Consider the following 21,163-nt stretch of genomic DNA (forward strand, 5'->3'; position numbering starts at 1 on the left):
TTCAGTCTATCGTTGGTGTGTACGCCAAGGATCTTAAAACTTTCCACCTTCTCCACTGCTGTCCCATCAATGTGGATAGAGGGGTTCTCCCTCTGTTTCCTGAAGTCCACGATCATCTCCTTTGTTTTGTTGATGTTGAGTGTGAGGTTGTTTTCCTGACACCACACTCTGAGTGCCCTCACTTCCTCCCTACAGGCTGTCTTGTCATTCTTGTGATCAAGCCCACTACTGTTGTGTTATCTGAAAACTTGATGATGATTGAGTTGGAGGCGTGCATGGTCACGCAGTCATTGGTGAACAGTGATTACAGGAGGGGGCTGAGCACGCACCTTTTGGGGCTCCAGGATCAGTGAGGTGGAGATGTTGTTTCCTACCTTCACCACCTCGGGGCGGCCCATCAAAGTCAGGGTCTACAGAGGGATTTGTCCATTTACTGTAGTCTAATATTTTTTCACCTTTGTTTTTAGCTTTTCACTCCGTTCAACATCCCTTTAAGACGTGTTGTGTACAGAATCAAAGATTTAAGGGTTGGGATGACTTGTCGATCATCCTCTACTCGTCTTGATCGTCATTACTAGCCTGAGTGTTGAAATTCAACCTATTTCTCACGCAACCTAAATGCATCATTGAAGATCCCTGATTTGTGTGTGTGTGTGTGTGTGTGTGTGTGTGTGTGTGTGTGTGTGTGTGTGTGTGTGTGTGGTCCCAGGGTGTAGGGTTTATGTGTGTGTGTGTGCGCATGTAGTCTAGGTCCCAGGGTATAGGGTTTATCCGGCTGCATGTTCCCTGGGCGACGCTGAGCAGAGAGGCTGAGCTACAGAAGATCAAAGTGCCAGTCAAAAAGGTATGCCTGTTACCACAGCAACACACATGCACACCTGGTAACTTTTTGAGTAATCTTGTGATTGAGCTGATGTGACCATGTTACATGTGTTGTGTTCTCTGATTGGACAGAGTTATGAGTGTTGTGTTCTCTGATTGGACAGAGTTATGAGTTGCGGCAGCCTCAGGGCATCGCTGGGAAAATAGCATTGTTGTATCAAACCCTGATCAAACCCTTCCGACCTGATGTCCCAGAAACACTAAACACACAATCCCACCAGAACCGAACAAAGACCCTCTCACATCCCTTCTCCAGAGACAAGCTACACCTGTGAGTACCAACCCATGCTCACACACATGCATACAAACACACATGCTTGCACATACATACAAACGCTTACACACATATTCACTCATGCTTTCTAACCATGTCTGTCATCCTCTACAGGTTTGAAATCAAGTCACAGGACATTCTATTTGACTACTCCGTACGCAGCAGAATAGTGAGTCACACACACCTCTCAATAACACTTTCTTACTGAGTACGGTTACATGCACACAATAATTTGACTATTGTGGTTACAAATAGGGTTAATCATGTGATTATTGTGGGTAGGGTAAATAAGGTTAATCGTGATTATTGTGGGTAGGGTAAATAAGGTTAATCGTGATTATTGTGGGTAGGGTAAATAGGGTTAATCGTGATTATTGTGGGTAGGGTAAATGAGGTTAATCGTGATTATTGTGGGTAGGGTAAATGAGGTTAATCGTGATTATTGTGGGTAGGGTAAATACGGTTAATCATGTATTTATTGTGGGTAGGGTAAATACGGTTAATCGTGATTATTGTGGGTAGGGTTAATCATGTGATTATTGTGGGTAGGGTTAATCATGTGATTATTGGGTAGGGTTAATCATGTGATTATTGTGGGTAGGATTAATCATGTGATTATTGTGGGTAGGGTTAATCATGTGATTATTGTGGGTAGGGTTAATCATGTGATTATTGTGGGTAGGATAAATCATGTGATTATTGTGGATAGGGTTAATCATGTGATTATTGTGGATGGGGTAAATAGGGTTAATCATGTGATTCTTTTGGATAGGGTTAGGGTTAATCATATGAGTAATGTGGATAAGGTGAAGATTAACAGGGTTAATCGTGATTATTTTGGATAGGGTTCATAGGGTTAATCATGAGAAAAAAATAAAAATGCACCTCTATTTAACCAGGTAAGCTTGCTGAGAACAAGTTCTCCTTTACAACTGCGACCTGGCCAAGATAAAGCAAAGTGGTGTGACAAAGACAACACAGAGTTACACATAGGATAAACAAATGTACAGTCAATAACACAATAGAAAAGTCTATACACAGTGTGTGCAAATGAAGTAAGATTAGTGAGGTAAGGCAATAAATAGGCCATAGTAGCGAAATAATTACAATTTAGCAAATAAACACTGGAGTGATAGAAGTGCAGAAGATGAATGTGCAAGTAGAGATACTGGGGTGCAAAGCAGGCAAAAAAATAATTAAAATAAATAACAATATGGGGATGAGGTTAGTTGGATGGGCTATTTACAGATGGGCTGTGTACAGATGCAATGATCTGAAAGCTGCTCTGACAGCTGGTGCTTAAAGTTAGTGAGGGAGATATGAGTCTCCAGCTTCAGAGATTTTTGCAGTTCGTTCCAGTCATTGGCAGCAGAGAACTGGATGGAAAGGCGGGTCGCAGTGGTGGGTAGCTTATGGGGCTTTGGTGACAAAACGGATAGCGCTGTGATCGACTGCATCCAATTTGCTGAGTATATTGTTGGAAGCTATTTTGTAAATGACATCGCCGAAGTTGAGGATTGGTAGGATAGTCAGTTTTACGAGGGTATGGTTGGCGGCGTGAGTGAACGAGGCTTTGTTGTGAAATAGGAAGCCGATTCTAGATTTAATGTTGGATCGGAGATGCTTAATGTGAGTCTGGAAGGAGAGTTTACAGTCTAACCAGACACCTAGGTATTTGTAGTTGTCGACATATTCTAAGTCAGAACCATCCAGAGCAGTGATGCTAGACGGGCAGACGGGTGTGGGTAGTGATCGATTGAAGAGTATGCATTTAGTTTTACTTGTATTATTTAAGAGCAGTTAGAGGCCACGGAAGGAGAGTTGTATGGCATTGAAACTTGTCTGGAGGTTAGTTAACACAGTGGCCAAAGAAGGGCCAGAAGTATACAGAATGGTGTCGTCGCATAGAGGTGGATCAGAGAATTACCAGCCACAAGAGCGACATCATTGGTGTATACAGAGAAAAGAGTCAGCCCGAGAATTGAACCCTGTGGCACCCCCATAGAGACTGCCAGAGGTCCGGACAAGAGGCTCTCCGATTTGACACACTGAACTCTGTCTGAGAAGTAGTTGGTGAACCAGGTGAGGCAGTCATTTGAGAAACCAAGGCTGTCTATAGGAATACAGTGATTGACGGAGTCGAAGGCCTTGGCCAGGTCGATGAATACGGCTGCACAGTACTGTCTTTTGTCGATGGCAGATATGATATCGTTTAGGACCTTGAGCGTGGCTGAGGTGCACCCATGACCAGCTCGGAAACCAGATTGCATAGCGAAGAAGGTACGGTGGGATTTGAAATGGTCTGTGATCTTTTTGTTAACTTGGCTTTCAAAGACCTTAGAAAGGCAGGGTAGTATAGACATAGGTCTGTAACAGTTAGGGTCTAGATTGTCTCCCCTTTGAAGAGAGGTGACCGCAGCAGCTTTCAAATCTCTGGGGGATCTCAGACAATACAAAAGAGAGGTTGAACAGACTAGTAATAGGGGTTGATAGGGTTGATCATGTCATTATTATGGCTAGGTTATGGGTTAATAGGGTTGATCATGTGATTGTGGATAAGGTAATGATTAATCATGTGATTATTGTGGATAGTCAGATTAATTTAATAGTTCAAATGAAATATTTAGATGCTTGCTAGATGAACATTTCCCCTAATAATCCTGTTTACATGGACACGGCAATCAAAATCAATCAAAAACGGCAATCAAAATAAAAGTTCTACCACAGCAACCATGTTTTTTTTTGGGAAGCATATATAGTTTGCATTTAAAAACTACTTATAAAACATTCAGTTGTTCCGATTTCATTTCACTCACGCAAAAGAGGGCTTGCACGGTTGATGCTAGCACATGCGCCCCGCGGATCAAATACGCCCCGCGGATCAAATACGCCCCGCGGATCAAATACGCCACGCGGATCAAATAGATCAAATACGCCCCGCGGATCAAATACGCCCCGCGCGCCCCGCGGATCAAATACGCCCCGCGGATCAAAGTTTATTACATAAAATACTTAGAGGCATTGTATCAAAGAGGATGAGATTAAATGGGGGGGGGGGGGCTATTCAGGACTTGGAACCAGTTCACAAATTGAACTTTGCAACCAATGAAGTGGCTGCTGTGGTTGAAGAGGTGCTTGATCATCTGTAGAGATGCTGTTTACTGAAAGAATCCATTGGGACCTTGCGGACTTGAAATAGCTTTTTCGGCCTATTGGGAGAAATTATGTTAATAAAGCTCTGACGAAGGCCTTGTGGCAGATGCGTAAAGCTTAATAAAGAGCAGTGACACGAGCAAAAAATGGATCAATAAAATCTACACAGCTGGAATGCCGATTAAGGGGTTTACATGTCCTAATATTTTGAAAAACAGGTGTTTTAACTGGCTTTTGCTTACTTCAATTTTATCTGTTAATCTACCTACTGTCATAATCAGTTTAATATGAAATTATCACAGTGCATGGAAACATGTCATAACAAGAGCATCAGTAAAGGAGTCACAACCTTCATTTCCTATGTTTGTGTTTGTTTGTGTGTACCTGTGTCTAGGTCAAGGAGATATTGACACGCACCGCCTGTACACAGACTTGCCAAGCCACTGGTGAGCACTATCTTTCTTTGTATCTCCCTCTCGCTCTGTATATCTCTCTCTGTATCTGTATCTCTCTCTGTATCTGTAAATCTCTCTCGCTGTCTCTCTCCCTCACTGTATCTGTATATCTGTTACTGTAATTTAATTATGCCAATGTGTTTTCATTAATTGAAAACGCTTAATCTATTTTATGAGAATTTGTAAGATTCTTGTTTGCATAAAATAGATGGAGACCAGTCTTTCAATAATAGGTAACAGAATTTATTCTCGGAGCGCGCTGCCACTTAACCACGAGCAACAGTTTATATACAGATCATGACGTCATTTCATTGCTTTAACAGAATCCCCTCTCGACCGGGACAAAGTCAGGTGAAAAGTTCATTCTAACTTACTAACACACTCCCAGGTAACTTTTGACCCCTCAACATTATCAATCACCACTGAGCTGACAGTTCTAATGAACAGAAAACTTAGGAATGAATAACCTTGATTACACACAGGTGGATTGTATTTATCATCATTAGTCATTTAGGTCAACATTGGATCATTCAGAGATCCTCACTGAACTTCTGGAGAGAGTTTGCTGCACTGAAAGTAAAGGGGCTGAATAATTTTGCACGCCCAATTTTTCAGTTTTTGATTTGTTAAAAAAGTTTGAAATATCCAATAAATGTCGTTCCACTTCATGATTGTGTCCCACTTGTTGTTGATTCTTCACAAAAAAATACAGTTTTATATCTTTATGTTTGAAGCCTGAAATGTGGCAAAAGGTCTCAAAGTTCAAGGGGGCCGAATACTTTCGCAAGGCACTGTATTTGGCTGACTGTAGAGCAATCAGCTGCTCTAACTTTTTCTACCTGGAATGCACTAGGTTATCAACTGAAACCCTTACTTTCACTACACTCCATCTCCTTCCATGCTGGGTATGTAGATTTATGTAGCCCTCTCACATGATGTGAGCTGTCAATATTACCCCCTTCTCGGTGTTCATGGTTGTATCAGGAATATGGTCAGGAATTAGGTCCCAAACCATACAGCTTAGGATGGACAGCTCACCTATAAAGCCCCACCCTCTTCCAGAAAACACATCATTAGCAAGAGTCAGACACATTTTCACTTCTATGAACAAGAACAGTGATGGAATGACAGGTAAGATAATCTTCATTCAAGAGATGGCCCCCAGAATTCTGTTAATTCCAGTTCTCCTCTCGAACTCTGTTATTGTTCGACAGTGGCAAAGTGTCTTACCCTCCCGCAGTGTGATATGAATCCGGGTAGTTCTTTCAGCTAGCTGTCACCAAGAGTCCTTGGTATGGTCCCCCCAACAGGCCTCAGGGACTGGATTGAGTGACTTCACCTGTAATTCACCTGTAGTGCATCAAATCAAATCAAATCAAATCAAATTTTATTTGTCACATACACATGGTTATCGTGGACATACAGGTTTGGTTAACAAACAGTTTCTCATTTGTTCTATCTGATTATATCTTTAACTTCTATACCTACTTGTTAGCTAATTTTTTTATTTATTAGTTAATTATCCCGTAGGTCACATCCTATCCTAGAACACAATTTACCCATCCCCTCTTTGTTACCTGGTTCTGCCCAGGTAACAACCTTGCCTACTCTAAACAATGACTTAGGTAAGATTAGTAAATTATCCTTATGTTTGACATCATCACGTAGGAGCGCCCCTTTCATTTTCCACATGTTCAATTCTCCCTTGGGCGTCCATTCATGTCAATCCTGTACCAATTCTCTGTCAAGTGTCTTATCTACTTTAAGAAGTATCTGTGCTACTTATATATTTTCTAAAACATATATATTTACCGATTTAAACAGTAACCCTTTTCTCTCCTATCTCTCAAATACCACTAAGCTTCTCACTGTTTGACTTCATCTAAAGTCATTGATTTTAGAAAAAACATGTCTATGAGTGGCAATCTCTAAAGTCCTTACATTTCCTTAATCAATCTATCTTTATTCTAACAATAATCCTAAATCATCACAGATGTCCTATATTCCTGTTAAATTTAATACTATTTAAAAAACCTCCTAACAGTCATACAAAGCCAAAACAAATGCTAACCATATCAAAATCCTTCCTACACTAACAAGCTCTTTCCTTCAGGGATCCTCAGTATTCTATCTGACAATAACATGAATTTAATATATGTTGCATAGTGTGAAATACCTTATCGACAGTAATTTATCACCCCTAAGAACTGAAACGTATTTTTCTATGTAATTCCCTGCCCTATTGGCTTAATATATCTCCTATCCAAACCTCAATGAATCTTATCTCCCCCTATTTATTCTCAATGATAAATAGGATTTTTTTCTCTGTTGTAATACCAAATCAATAATAGCCAATTCAAAAACTTCACATCTAATATTGTAAAACAGAATCCTGAAACACTTTCTCATCAGTGATTCAAACAATAATTCTAACCCCAAACTAAAACTCCATTATAATTAATTTACCTTAAAACTAGTAACCCAAATGACCACAAATTCATTATACAAATGGCTCTCCCCTGAGGCTGATCAGACCCCAAAAGAGAGCCATAATAAGGTCAACAGGTTATACCACCCTTTTATAGTCCTGTTCCATACTACATTAGACATATTAAAGAACCCTTTATCCTTAAAATCAAAAAAATTCACTTGTGTAATTAAAACTCATCAAATAAAAACTCATAAAGTTCCATATGTGAGCGTGCCTCTTTAAAATACCTTTGCACTAAAAGAAATAGTCCTAACAAATGTTTTATGTGTATATTATTATTGTCCAAGATGGCGTAGCAGTAAGACGTCTTGTCGTGTCGCGTCCCTTTGTATATATCGTTTTTTTCATTTTTTTTCCGCATATCTTTTAAAACATTTTGCTAAACCTCAACTTCTAAATACTCTCCTGCAACCCGCCTCACCCAATGTAGCTATTTTTCCTAAAGTATTTATATTTACTTCGGATCCGGAACCCCTCGACTAAAGCTAACCAGCTAACTACCAGCTATCAGTCAGCAAAACATTGCTAGCGGTCTTCAGCTAACCGGTCATCAGCTAACCTTTAGCTCGGAAAGCTCTCGCCAGTTCGAACAACGCGACTCTAACCAGAGCATAACGGACCTATTTATTTTTTTATCCCCGGATTCCCACCGCAAACGGAACATCTTCTGCTGGATCTTCACAACTAGCTACCTAGCTAACCGCAACCCCGGATGATTACTCCTGGCTAGCGTTTCCACCCACTTAGCTTGAAGCTAGCCCGGCCAGAGCCCCTGTGCTACCACCGTAGCATACTCCTGGGCTACAATATCCGGACCCACGACCGGTCTATCGATGTCACCGCATGAAGAGGAATAAACAGACACACCCCATCGCGACGTCCCCCAAAGGCTAACTCTCTAGCCCTTGCTATCTCCTTGCTTGCTAATTCGGCCTGCTAACTGCTAGCTTGTTTAGCCCCGGTCCGCTAACTGCTACCTTGTTTAGCCCTGGCCTACTAACTGTTAGCTTGTTAGCACAGGCCTGCTAACCGTCTGAATCCCGCGTCCCAAACACTCACTGGACCCATATTTACTTTCTATCTCTTTCGATTTTTTATTTGTTTATACCTTCCGGTAAGCTGCCTCACCCAATGTGATACGGAATCGCTATTATTTTTAATTTTTAGAACACACTCAAGAACCTCCAGAAGCTAACCAGCTAACTAGCTACAAGCTTTTTAGTCATTGTTCGTTTTTTTAACCTGGATAACACTCGCCAGTCCAGCTTCCCTGCCCCATCCACCGCTGCCCCCTGGACACTGATCACTTGGCTACATAGCTGATGCATGCTGGACTGTCCATTAATCACGGTACTCCATTCTGCTTGTTTATGTTTTATCTGTCGGCCCCAGCCGCACTCAGGCTCTGTGTGTAGTTAATCCGACTCTCCCTCTGCCTAGTTAACGCCATTTTACCTGCTGTTGTTGTGCTAGCTGATTAGCTGTTGTTGTCTCACCTACTGTTTTAGCTAGCTCTCCCAATTCAACACCTGTGATTACTGTATGCCTCGCTGTATGTCTCTCTCAAATGTCAATATGCCTTGTATACTGTTGTTCAGGTTAGTTATCATTGTTTTAGTTCACAATGGAGCCCCTAGTTCCACTCTTCATACCCCTGATACCTCCTTTGTCCCACCTCCCACATATGCGGTGACCTCACCCATTACAACCAGCATGTCCAGAGATACAACCTCTCTCATCATCACCCAGTGCCTGGGCTTACCTCCGCTGTACCCGCACCCCACCATACCCCTGTCTGCGCATTATGCCCTCTTATTCCTCTTATTCTCTGTCCCCAACGCTCTAGGCGACCAGTTTTGATAGCCTTTAGCCGCACCCTCATACTACTCCTTCTCTGTTCCGCGGGTGATGTGGAGGTAAACCCAGGCCCTGCATGTCCCCAGGCACCCTCATTTGTTGACTTCTGTGATCGAAAAAGCCTTGGTTTCATGCATGTCAACATCAGAAGCCTCCTCCCTAAGTTTGTTTTACTCACTGCTTTAGACTTTAGACTCACCAACTTCAAACATCTGCTATCTGAGCAGCTAACCGATCACTGCAGCTGTACATAGTCTATTGGTAAATAGCCCACCCATTTTCACCTACCTCATCCCCATACTGTTTTTATTTATTTACTTTTCTGCTCTTTTGCACACCAATATCTCTACCTGTACATGTCCATCTGATCATTTATCACTCCAGTGTTAATCTGCAAAATTGTAATTATTCGCCTACCTCCTCATGCCTTTTGCACACAATGTATATAGACTCCCCTTTTTTTCTACTGTGTTATTGACTTGTTAATTGTTTACTCCATGTGTAACTCTGTGTTGTCTGTTCACACTGCTATGCTTTATCTTGGCCAGGTCGCAGTTGCAAATGAGAACTTGTTCTCAACTAGCCTACCTGGTTAAATAAATGTGAAATAAAAAAAATAAAAAAATAATATATTTGCTAACCTTAATGAATAAACAAAACTTCCAGGCCTTTTTCAATTTGGTTGTTTATGGCCTCTATTTTTTTAATTTTACCTTTATTTAACCAGGCAAGTCAGTTAAGAACAAATTCTTATTTTCAATGACGGCCTAGGAACAGTGGGTTAACTGCCTGTTCAGGGGCCAAACGACAGATTGGTACCTTGTCAGCTCGGGGGTTTGAACTTGCAACCTTCCAGTTCCTAGCCCAACTCTCTAACCAATAGGCTACACTGCCACCCTAATCTCAACCACTCTCCCCAAGATTATAATCCCAGGAAACATCTAAAAGTGAGACACCTAAACATCAATTTTCCCAGAAGAACACAAAACACCTAACTAGCATTCACTATGCTACTTCGATTCAGAAACTCAAAAGTGAACTATAAACTAAGCCTGATGATAATTCCCCTTTACCTCAAATCATTAATCATACATTTTAAACAACGTCAATGTATATGTTTACTTAAATGAACATGCTACCCTTAGATTAACCAGATAACATTATTATCCAATGTATTACTTTTTCCCTCTGCCGCAAATGTACATTTCTCAGTGTAAGAAATCCATAATTTAATCCTAGATATTTAATAAAAATGTAAACGTATTTTTTCCATGGATCCTTCAACTCACATATTTTAGATAACTTCCATCCATCCCGGTATAAAGAAGCCTACTTAAACACCCCAGAACAAATGCTTAATTAAGTTAAATCAACTCCTAGAATAAACAATCATCAGTAACCAAATAAACAAACCACTTTTATCGGCAAAAAACAAACTATACAAAAACTCACTACTATAATGCTTCAGATGACAAAATTACTTAGAGACTCATGTTTACATCTCAATAAAACAAAACACCATCTGCATGTTCCTCAAGAAAAAACCCTGTTACAGATGTCTACGTATCAGGGGAAAAGCTCAAATAACCAAAATCAACCTAGCTAATTTCCCAAAACATATGGAATTGTTTTTTACTATCGAGGTTGCTTTTCAACATGAATACCCTAACATTGTTCCACATAATGGAAACAGTGATCAAATTCACTGGTGTTACATAAACAATCAAACCAGGAATCAATAACCATCAGAATCCATTATCACTATGTTTTACAATTCAGACATTCAATCTCCCTTTCTCATAGCCTAATACAGTCCAAATAAACGCCACAAATCAATGATGCCCACCTAGCGAATCAGCTGCTAGTTTTTAGCATCTTTCCTGACTACCCTGACAACTTACAAACTACTTTTAAAAATGTATTTTGACATTTTTATCAACTTCTGAAAAGTGACTCAAAACAATAATGCACGCATTTTCACAATTTTCTCCATTACCCCCAGTCACGACATAATTTCTGTGGCGACAAAAGTGCCTTGCGAGTGATGTCATCAACAAGCGCTCAACCTCGACCCAATCCGCAACGACTTTCAATTAATTGTAAATAATTGTTGGCTGTCTGCAGCAACAGTAGTACGGGTTCGATAAACCAAACCTAATTTATCACATCTGTTGAATCCTGAATTAGAATTTACAATATCAATCAAGATCTCATCTCCCAATTCGCTAAATTTATAAGAACATTTCGATGGACACAAATCTATTGTATTGTCTCTTCGTTATTATTTAGAATTCATTTGATTTAAGTTACTGTATCGTCTTTGATTTAGCATTTTAATTACGACTCTATTCCCAATACATTATTCAAAGAGATCATTTAGTGAACAGACATCGTCTTGCATCAAAATATGCTTCGTCCTTATTTTAAGTTGAACGAATTAGTCTTTCAATTTGAACCAAACAAACTATTTAAAACTCTGATTTTTTTTAGTTAACGCCTCAGCTGGGAACCGAACCCTGGACTGCAGTTTGTAAGACTGCTACGCTCACCACTATACCACCAACACTATGGAACTGACTGAGATTCTCCGCAAATAGACCCATTTTACAGTTGTCTGTATTTGTAACTCCGGCATCTGGACAACAGAAAGTAGCCCTAATTTAAAAACCCAAAGTTTTCCCTCAGTGAGGATTCTCCTTAATCTCGCTCTCCTCTATCAGAAATTAGGAATAGTTACTATCCGTGACTCTTGATAAGTTATTAGGTCTCACACGTGAGCGAATTATCGTTCCTTCTTTAAACTTACTCCTCCATGTCGGGCCAAAATAGGTGTTTCTCTTATCTCTTCCCTGCATTATTTCTCATCTCCCGTTAATTCCGGGACCTCCTTTGAAGATTTACTATACACGTTCGTTAAATCCTTACCATTACTAGTAGCTATGGTATTTAATCACTTGTCTATACATTTCTATTTTTTACCTTCTATGTGCGTGTATTTCTATGAATCTGCTATTTACCGTTACTCAGTTTAGTTGCTCTCCTGTCTGACTATGTGTATGGGTCTATAATGATAATCAATGTGTATGGGTATGTATGTATGTATGTATTTCTCCTGTCTGGAAACTTCATCTATAGATGACTTTTGATCGGAAATTAAATTGCACCCGTATACAATTATAAGCTCATTATAAACTATTGTTCCTTGGGACTTTCAACGTTAATATCTCATATCTCACTACTCTAGAATCAGTTTCCCTCTCCACCCCTTAGATATTAATTTCTTTCAGTATTGAATGGGTTCAGTTATTATGTTCGCCTAGAATTGCCCTGCCTTCTCACCAAGCCTAATTTATCCTCACCTGTTTTAATATATCTATCTGCTACTTTTCATAGTCAGACTACTTCCCATATACAGATAGACTACTAGGTTAAAACTTTATTTAGGTATGTCTATTGAATTAATGGCTATCCTATTTGTACAGAACGACCGTCCCATCTAACAATACGTACTATATCTCACCCTTAAAAAAGTATTTTGGCTTGCAAGACCAAGATTTATTAAGTCCTAGTTTAGTGTTGGTAGTGCACCTTACCACGAGTAATTTCAGACCCATTTCTTCCTTCCTATCGATTTTGGTTAAAACACAAAGTAGAAACCCATTGTATTTGTTCAGAATATTCAAGCACCTATCATTGATTAAATCCAAACTCCTTTAGCACATTCAATCAAAAATAGCTTAAATAATTCCTCCCAAATTCGAGAATAAAGACTATTTACCTTCGTCCTGTAGACTGGGAAAAGCAATGCCGGTTCGATTCCGTCACCTTTTCTGTCGCCCTTAGATCTTTATACCGGCCTGTTTTTTTAAACCTCAATCCAGAGGCCAGGTCTTTAAATAACGAGTCCAGACTCGTCCGTGCACGGCTTTCGGCTTTCCCTTCGGACGACAGAGGCGAGTTTGTGGAATCCACTCGAAGGACCAATTGTTACTGTAATTTAATTATGCCAATGTGCTTTCATTAATTGAAAACCCTTAATCTATTTTATGAGAATTTGTAAGATTCTTGTTTGCATAAAATAGATGGAGACCAGTCTTTCAATAATAGGTAACAGAATTTATTCTCGGAGCGCGCTGCCACTTAACCACGAGCAACAGTTTATATACAGATCATGACGTCATTTCATTGCTTTAACAGAATCCCCTCCTCTCGACCGGGACAAAGTGAGGTGAAAAGTTCATTCTAACTTACTAACACACTCCCAGGTAACTTTTGACCCCTCATCATAAAACAGAGTATAAGTTTACTTAGTTACAATTCTATTTAAAATGGGGATATTGTTTATTCATCTATTCATAATAATTCTAACAATATCTCTCTCTGTATCTGTATCTCTCTCTGTATCTGTATCTCTCTCTGTATCTGTATCTCTCTCTGTATCTGTATCTCTCTCTGTATCTCTCTCTGTATCTGTATCTCTCTCTGTATCTGTATCTCTCTCTGTATCTCTCTCTGTATCTGTATCTCACTCTGTATCTCTCTCAGTATCTGTATCTCTCTCTGTATCTGTATCTCTCTCTGTATCTGTATCTCTCTCTGTATCTGTATCTCTCTCTGTATCTGTATCTGTATCTCTCTCTGTATCTGTATCTCTCTCTGTATCTGTATCTCTCTCTGTATCTGTATCTCTCTCTGTATCTGTATCTCTCTCTGTATCTGTATCTCTCTCTGTATCTGTATCTCTCTCTGTATCTGTCTCTCTCTCTGTATCTGTCTCTCCCTCTGTATCTGTATCTGTCTCTCCCTCTGTATCTGTATCTGTCTCTCCCTCTGTATCTGTATCTCTCTCTGTATCTGTATCTCTCTCTGTATCTGTATCTCTCTCTGTATCTGTCTCTCTCTCTGTATCTGTCTCTCTCTCTGTATCTGTATCTCTCTCTGTATCTGTATCTCTCTCTGTATCTGTATCTCTCTCTGTATCTGTCTCTCTCTCTGTATCTGTCTCTCCCTCTGTATCTGTATCTGTCTCTCCCTCTGTATCTGTCTCTCCCTCTGTATCTGTATCTCTCTCTGTATCTGTATCTGTCTCTCCCTCTGTATCTGTATCTCTCTCTGTATCTCTCTCTGTATCTGTATCTCTCTCTGTATCTGTCTCTCTCTCTGTATCTGTCTCTCTCTCTGTATCTGTCTCTCCCTCTCGCTCTGTATATCTCTCTCTGTATCTGTATATCTCTCACTGTATCTCTCTCTATCTGTATATCTCTCACTGTACCTGTATCTCTCTCTGTATCTGTATCTCTCTCTTGCTGTCTCTCTCCCTCACTGTATCTGTGTATCTCTCTCTGTATCTGTATTTCTCTCTTTCTTTGAATCTCCCTCTCACTCTGTACATCTCTCTCTGTATCTGTATCTGTATATCTCTCTCGCTGTCTCTCTCCCTCACTGTATCTGTATCTCTCACTGTATCTGTATCTGCCTCATTGCCTGCATCCGTAATGGGTCAGCAGTCAAACGACCTCCACTCATCACTGTAAAACGCTCCCTGAAACACTTCAGCGAGCAAGCCTTTCTAATCGACCTGGCCGGGGTATCCTGGAAGGATATTGATCTCATCCCGTCAGAAGAGGATGCCTGGATATTTTTTTTAAATGCCTTCCTAACCATCTTAAATAAACATGCCCCATTCAAGAAATTTAGAACCAGGAACAGATCTAGCCCTTGGTTCTCCCCAGACCTGACTGCCCTTAACCAACACAAAAACATCCTATGGTGTTCTGCATTAGCATCGAACAGCCCCCGTGATATGCAGCTGTTCAGGGAAGCTAGAAACCATTATACACAGGCAGTTAGAAAAGCCAAGGCTAGCTTTTTCAAGCAGAAATTTGCTTCCTGCAACACTAACTCAAAAAAATTCTGGGACACTGTAAAGTCCATGGAGAATAAGAACAATTCCTCCCAGCTGCCCACTGCACTGAAGATAGGAAACACTGTCACCACTGATAAATCCACCATAATTGAGAATTTCAATAAGCATTTTTCTACGGCTGGCCATGCTTTCCACCTGGCTACTCCTACTCCGGTCAACAGCACTGCACCCCCAACAGCAACTCGCCCAAGCCTTCCCCATTTCTCCTTCTCCCAAATCCATTCAGCTGATGTTCTGAAAGAGCTGCAAAATCTGGACCCCTACAAATCAGCCAGGCTAGACAATCTGGACCCTTTCTTTCTAAAATTATCTGCCGAAATTGTTGCCACCCCTATTACTAGCCTGTTCAACCTCTCTTTCGTGTCGTCTGAGATTCCCAAAGATTGGAAAGCAGCTGCGGTCATCCCCCTCTTCAAAGGGGGGAACACTCTTGACCCAAACTGCTACAGACCTATATCTATCCTACCATGCCTTTCTAAGGTCTTCGAAAGCCAAGTCAACAAACAGATTACCGACCATTTCAAATCTCACCATACCTTGTCTGCTATGCAATCTGGTTTCAGAGCTGGTCATGGGTGCACCTCAGCTACGCTCAAGGTCCAAAATGATATCTTAACCACCATCGATAAGAAACAATACTGTGCAGCCGTATTCATTGACCTGGCCAAGGCTTTCACTCTTTCAATCACCACATCCTCATCGGCATACTCGATAGCCTTGGTTTCTCAAATGATTGCCTCATCTGGTTCACCAACTACTTCTCAGATTGAGTTCAGTGTGTCAAATCGGACGGCCTGTTGTCCAGGCCTCAGGCAGTCTCTATGGGGGTGCCACAGGGTTCAATTCTTGGGACGACTCTCTTCTCTGTATACATCAATGATGGCGCTCTTGCTGCTGGTGAGTCTCTGATCCACCTCTACGCAGACGACACCATTCTGTATACTTCTGGCCCTTCTTTGGACACTGTGTTAACGAGCTTCAATGCCATACAACTCTCCTTCCGTGGCCTCCAACTGCTCTTAAATACAAGTAAAACTAAGTGCATGTTCTTCAACCGATCGCTGCCTGCACCTGCCTGCCCGTCCAGCATCACTACTCTGGATGGTTCTGACTTAGAATATGTGGACAACTACAAATACCTAGGTGTCTGGTTAGACTGTAAACTCTCCTTCCAGACTCACATCAAACATCTCCAATCCAAAGTTAAATCTAGAATTGGCTTCCTATTTCACAAAGAAGCATCCTTCACTCATGCTGCCAAACATACCCCCGTAAAACTGACCATCCTACCGATCCTCGACTTCGGCGATGTCATTTACAAAATAGCTTCCAATACCCTACTCAATAAATTGGATGCAGTCTATCACAGTGCCATCCGTTTTGTCACCAAAGCCCCATATACTACCCACCACTGTGATCTACACGCTCTCGTTGGCTGGCCCTCGCTTCATACTCATCGCCAAACCCACTGGCTCCAGGTCATCTACAAGACCCTGCTAGGTAAAGTCCCCCCTTATCTCAGCTCACTGGTCACCATAGCAGCACCCACCTGTAGCACGCGCTCCAGCCGGTATATCTCACTTGTCACCCCCAAACCCAATTCTTCCTTTGGTCACCTCTCCTTCCAGTTCTCTGCTGCCAATGACTGGAACGAACTACAAAAACTGGAAACACTTATCTCCCTCACTAGCTTTAAGCACCAGCTGTCAGAGCAGCTCACAGATTACTGCACCTGTACATAGCCCATCTTTTATTTAGCCCAAACAACTACCTCTCACTCTACTGTATTTATTTAGCTCCTTTGCACCCCATTATTTCTATCTCTACTTTGCACATTCTTCCACTGCAAATCTACCATTCCAGTGTTTTACTTCCTATATTGTATTTACTTCGCCACCATTTGCCTTTTTCCTCCCTTATCTCACCTCATTTGCTCACATTGTATATAGACTAATTGTTCTACTGTATTATTGACTGTATGTTTGTTTTACTCCATGTGTAACTCTGTTGTTGTGTCGAACTGCTTTGCTTTATCTTGGCCAAGTTGCAATTGTAAATGAGAACTTGTTCTCAACTTGCCTACCTGGTTAAATAAAGGTGAAATAAATAAAATGGAGTGGATGGTAGAGACATGCAATATCAGTGGTTGGTAGAGACAGGCTATATCAGTGGATGGTAGAGACATGCTATATCCGTGGATGGTAGAGACATGCTGTATCCGTGGATGGTAGAGACATGCTGTATCCGTGGATGGTAGAGACATGCTATATCAGTGGATGGTAGAGCCATGCTATATCTGTGGATGGTAGAGCCATGCTATATCAGTGGATGGTAGAGACATGCTATATCAGTGACTCTTTCTTCGCTCTTTCTGACTTTCTGTCTTTGTCTTTGTCTTTCTCTCTTTTTCTTCTCTGTCTCTCTCTCTCTCTCTCTTTCTCCCTTTCTCTCTCTCTCTCTCTCTTTCTTTCTCAATTCTCTTTCTTTCTCTTCCTCTTTCTCCTGCTGAGAGTTTTTTGGAGTTTGAGTGTTTGGTGTGGAGGTCTCCTCAGTCTAGCTCTGAGGGGACGCTGTCATTACGGCATGGATTCAGGTGTGTTCCTCAGAATGGAGTAATGGAGGTTCTGCTCGTGTTCTGAGTTCATACATTCTGCTTCCAGAATGAACCAAGCTGTGGTTGTTCATGAAATAATCATATTTGGTGGGTAGACTCATTGCTAGTGGAATATTTGTAAGGAGTGTGTTGGTGCCAATTTCACCTCTTTCTACCCCTTCGACCAGGGTGGTAGTCGCACATTTGCCTCTGTTTATTACGGATGATCAAATCGTGAAAGAGTCATTTTGGTAAGTTTGCTTGTAGTTTTCATGTACAGTCGGCAGGTTTTCAGGCAGATGCCATTAAGCATGTTGAATTCCAGAGACAAGTGTTCATGTTTTTGAATAACAATGAGCAACAGCTAAATGTGCATTTTAAAGTGAGGCATGGGGAGGGGCTCTACGCAGGGTTTGCCAGCACAGATAGTCTACTTCTTTTTGAGTGTGAGGATTTGGGGCATAAGAGCTTTGCGTGCCCACATAAAGGATGTAGACAATGTGAGGGTACAAGCGCAAGTGGTGGAAATCGAGGTCAAATAAAATAAATTGTTATTAGTTACATACACATGGTTAGCAGATGCGAGTGTAGCGAAATGCTTGTGCTTCTAGTTCCAACCGTGCAGTAATATCTAACAAGTAATCTAACAATTTCACAAATACCTTTTACATGCAAGTGTAAAGGAATGAATATGTACATATGAATATATAGATGAGCGATGGCCTAACGGCATAGGCAAGATGCAGTAGATGGTATAGAGTACAGTATGTACGTAAGAGATGAGTAATGTAGGGTATGTAAACATTATATAAAGTGGTATTGTTTAAAGTGACTAGTGACACATTTATTACATCCAATGTTTTATTATTGAAGTGGCTAGGGATTTGTGATTTGTCAAAGTACAGGGGGCAATGAGACACAAGCAGCAGACGCTGGGCCTAGTCAGGTTATAGATGGTGGTATGGATGAGGCTGGGCCTAGTCAGGTTATAGATGGTGGTGTGGATGAGGCTGGGCCTAGTCATGTTATAGATGGTGGTGTAGATGATGCTGGGTCTAGTCATCGTATAGATGGTGGTGTGGATGAGGCTGGGCCTAGTCATGCCAGTGATGGTGGTGTAGATGAGGCTGGGTCTAGTCATGTTATAGTTGGTGGTGTTGATGAGGCTGGGTCTTGTCAGGTTATAGATTGTAGTGTAGATGAGGCTGGGTCAAGCCTTGTTTTCGATGGTGGTGTAGATGAGGCTGGGTCTAGTCATGTTATAGATGGTGGTGTAGATGAGCCTGGGTCTAGTCAGATTATAGATGGTGGTGTAGATGAGGCTGGGTCTAGTCATGTTATAGATGGTGCTGTGGATGAGGCTGGGTCTAGTCAGGTTATAGATGGTGGTGTGGATGAGGCTGGGTCTAGTCAGGTTATAGATGGTGGTGTAGATGAAGCTGGGTCTAGTCATGCTATAGATGGTGGTGTAGATGAGGCTCGGCCTAGTCATGCCAGTGATGTGGTGTAGATGAGGCTGGGTCTAGTCATGGTATAGATGGTGGTGTAGATGAGGCTGGGTCTAGTCATGTTATTAATGGTGGTGTAGATGAGCCTGGGTCTAGTCAGGTTATAGATGGTGGTGTGGATGAGGCTGGTTCTTGTCCGGTAGTTGATGAGGAGAGTTTAGTGGGGAAGTGTAAGAGACTAGCGGGGGAGGAGGAGGGTGTCAATCAGAAAAGGAAAAAGGTTGAGAAGAAAGGAGGTGGGAGGGGAGAGGCTGGTGTTGTCAAAGGCACCAAGGAACCTTTGCCTGGTGCTGGGGGGAGACCCTGACCAGAGAGGAAGGGCAGGTGGTCAGGTTGGGAGATGGAGATGAGGAGGAGGAAAGTGTGTCTGAGGAAGAGGGTGATGAGGAGGCCTTTTTTTCAGACTCCTCCTCAATGGGTCCGGAGCTGACAGCCAGTCAAGCAGAGGGGTCAAAGTGTTCATTAATCACGGTACTCCATTTGGTTTATCTGTCAGCCCCAGTACACGTTCTTAGCCCGGTATGCTACATCTCAGCTCCCCGCATCTGCCAGGCTAGGTTGAGGATCCAGCCAGGACGGATGGTGCCAGCCCTGCTCTCCAGAAATCCAGGGCGTCTCCTCGGGCCAGGATATCCTGCGTCGGCGCTGCGCACTATGTCTCCCGTGTGTCTGCACAGCCCAGTGCGTCCTGTGCCTGCGCCCCGACGTGCCGGGCTAAAATCACCATCCAGCCAGGACGGGTTGTGCAGGCCATTGGTCCGAGACCTCCAGTTCGCCTCCACGGCCCGGTCTATCCTGTGCCATCTCCAAGGACCAGGCTGTCTCTCCGTCTCCTCCCTCCAGAGTCTCCCTCCTGTCCGGCGCTGGCCAGAGTCTCCCTCCTGTCCGGCGCTGGCCAGAGTCTCCCTCCTGTCCGGCGCTGGCCAGAGTCTCCCTCCTGTCCGGCGCTGGCCAGAGTCTCCCTCCTGTCCGGCGCTGGCCAGAGTCTCCCTCCTGTCCGGCGCTGGCCAGAGTCTCCCACCTGTCCGGCGCTGGTCAGAATCTCCCGCCTGTCCGGCGAGGGTCCCTGCTCCGGGGTCGGCAACGAGGGTCCACGTCCCGCACCAGAGCCGCAGCCGTAAAGAAGGCCCACCCGGACCCTCCCCTTTAGAGTCAGGTTTTGCGGCCGTTGTCCGCACCTTTGGGGGGGTACCGTCACGCCCTATTCTCTATTTTGGTTAGGCCAGGGTGTGACTAGGATGGTCATTCAATGTTCATTTTCTATGTTTTGGATTTCTGTGTTGTTTGGCCAGGTGTGGTTCTCAATCAGATGCTGCTGTCTATCGTTGTCTCTGATTGAGAACCATACTTAGGTAGCCTTTTCCCACCTGTGTTGTGAGTAGTTAATTTCTCTTTAGTGTGTGTTGCACCTGACGGAGCTGTTTCGGTTGTGTCTTTCTTGTTATGCATTTTAGTGTTCAGTTTCGAATAAACATGACAAACACGTACTACGCTGCACTTTGGTCCTCACCTTCTTCCACCAACTGCCGTTACAACCTGTGATTGCTTTATGCCTCGGTTTATGTCTCTCTCAAATGTCAATATGCCTTGTATACTGTTGTTTAGGATAGTTATTATTGTCTTAGTTTACTGCAGAGGCCCTAGTCCCACTGTACATGCCTCAGATACCTCTTTTGTCCCACCTCGCACACATGCGGTGACCTCACCCAGTATAATCAGGATGTCCAGAGATGCAACCTCTCTTATCTTCACTCAGTGCCTGGGTTTACCTCCACTGTACCCACACCCTTCCATACCTCTGTCTGTACACGCCCAGAAATCTGCTCCTTTCATTTTCTGTCCCCAGCGCACTAGACGACCAGTTTTGAAAGCTGTACCCTCATCCTACTCCTCCTCTGTTCCTTGGGTGATGTAGAGGTTAACCCCTGGGTGTCCCCAGGCGCTCTCATTTGTTGACTTCTGTAACCGTAAAAGCCTTGGTTTCATGCATGTTAACATCAGAAGTCTCCTCCCTAAGTTTGTTT

General features: G+C 42.4%; 1 protein-coding gene across 1 annotated transcript in view; it reads left to right on the forward strand.

Annotated features, from left to right (window-relative positions):
- LOC112255968 (anoctamin-1-like) overlaps positions 1-21,163 on the forward strand; it is a 137,114-nt gene that overhangs the window by 38,772 nt on the left and 77,179 nt on the right. The window contains exons 4-7 of the mRNA XM_042311009.1: positions 746-844; positions 987-1,153; positions 1,271-1,325; positions 4,704-4,755. Coding sequence (XP_042166943.1) covers positions 746-844; positions 987-1,153; positions 1,271-1,325; positions 4,704-4,755 — 373 coding nt within the window. The remainder of the gene's footprint in view (positions 1-745; positions 845-986; positions 1,154-1,270; positions 1,326-4,703; positions 4,756-21,163) is intronic.

Source organism: Oncorhynchus tshawytscha, linkage group LG01, assembly GCF_018296145.1.
Source record: "Oncorhynchus tshawytscha isolate Ot180627B linkage group LG01, Otsh_v2.0, whole genome shotgun sequence".
NCBI classification, from domain to species: domain Eukaryota; kingdom Metazoa; phylum Chordata; class Actinopteri; order Salmoniformes; family Salmonidae; genus Oncorhynchus; species Oncorhynchus tshawytscha.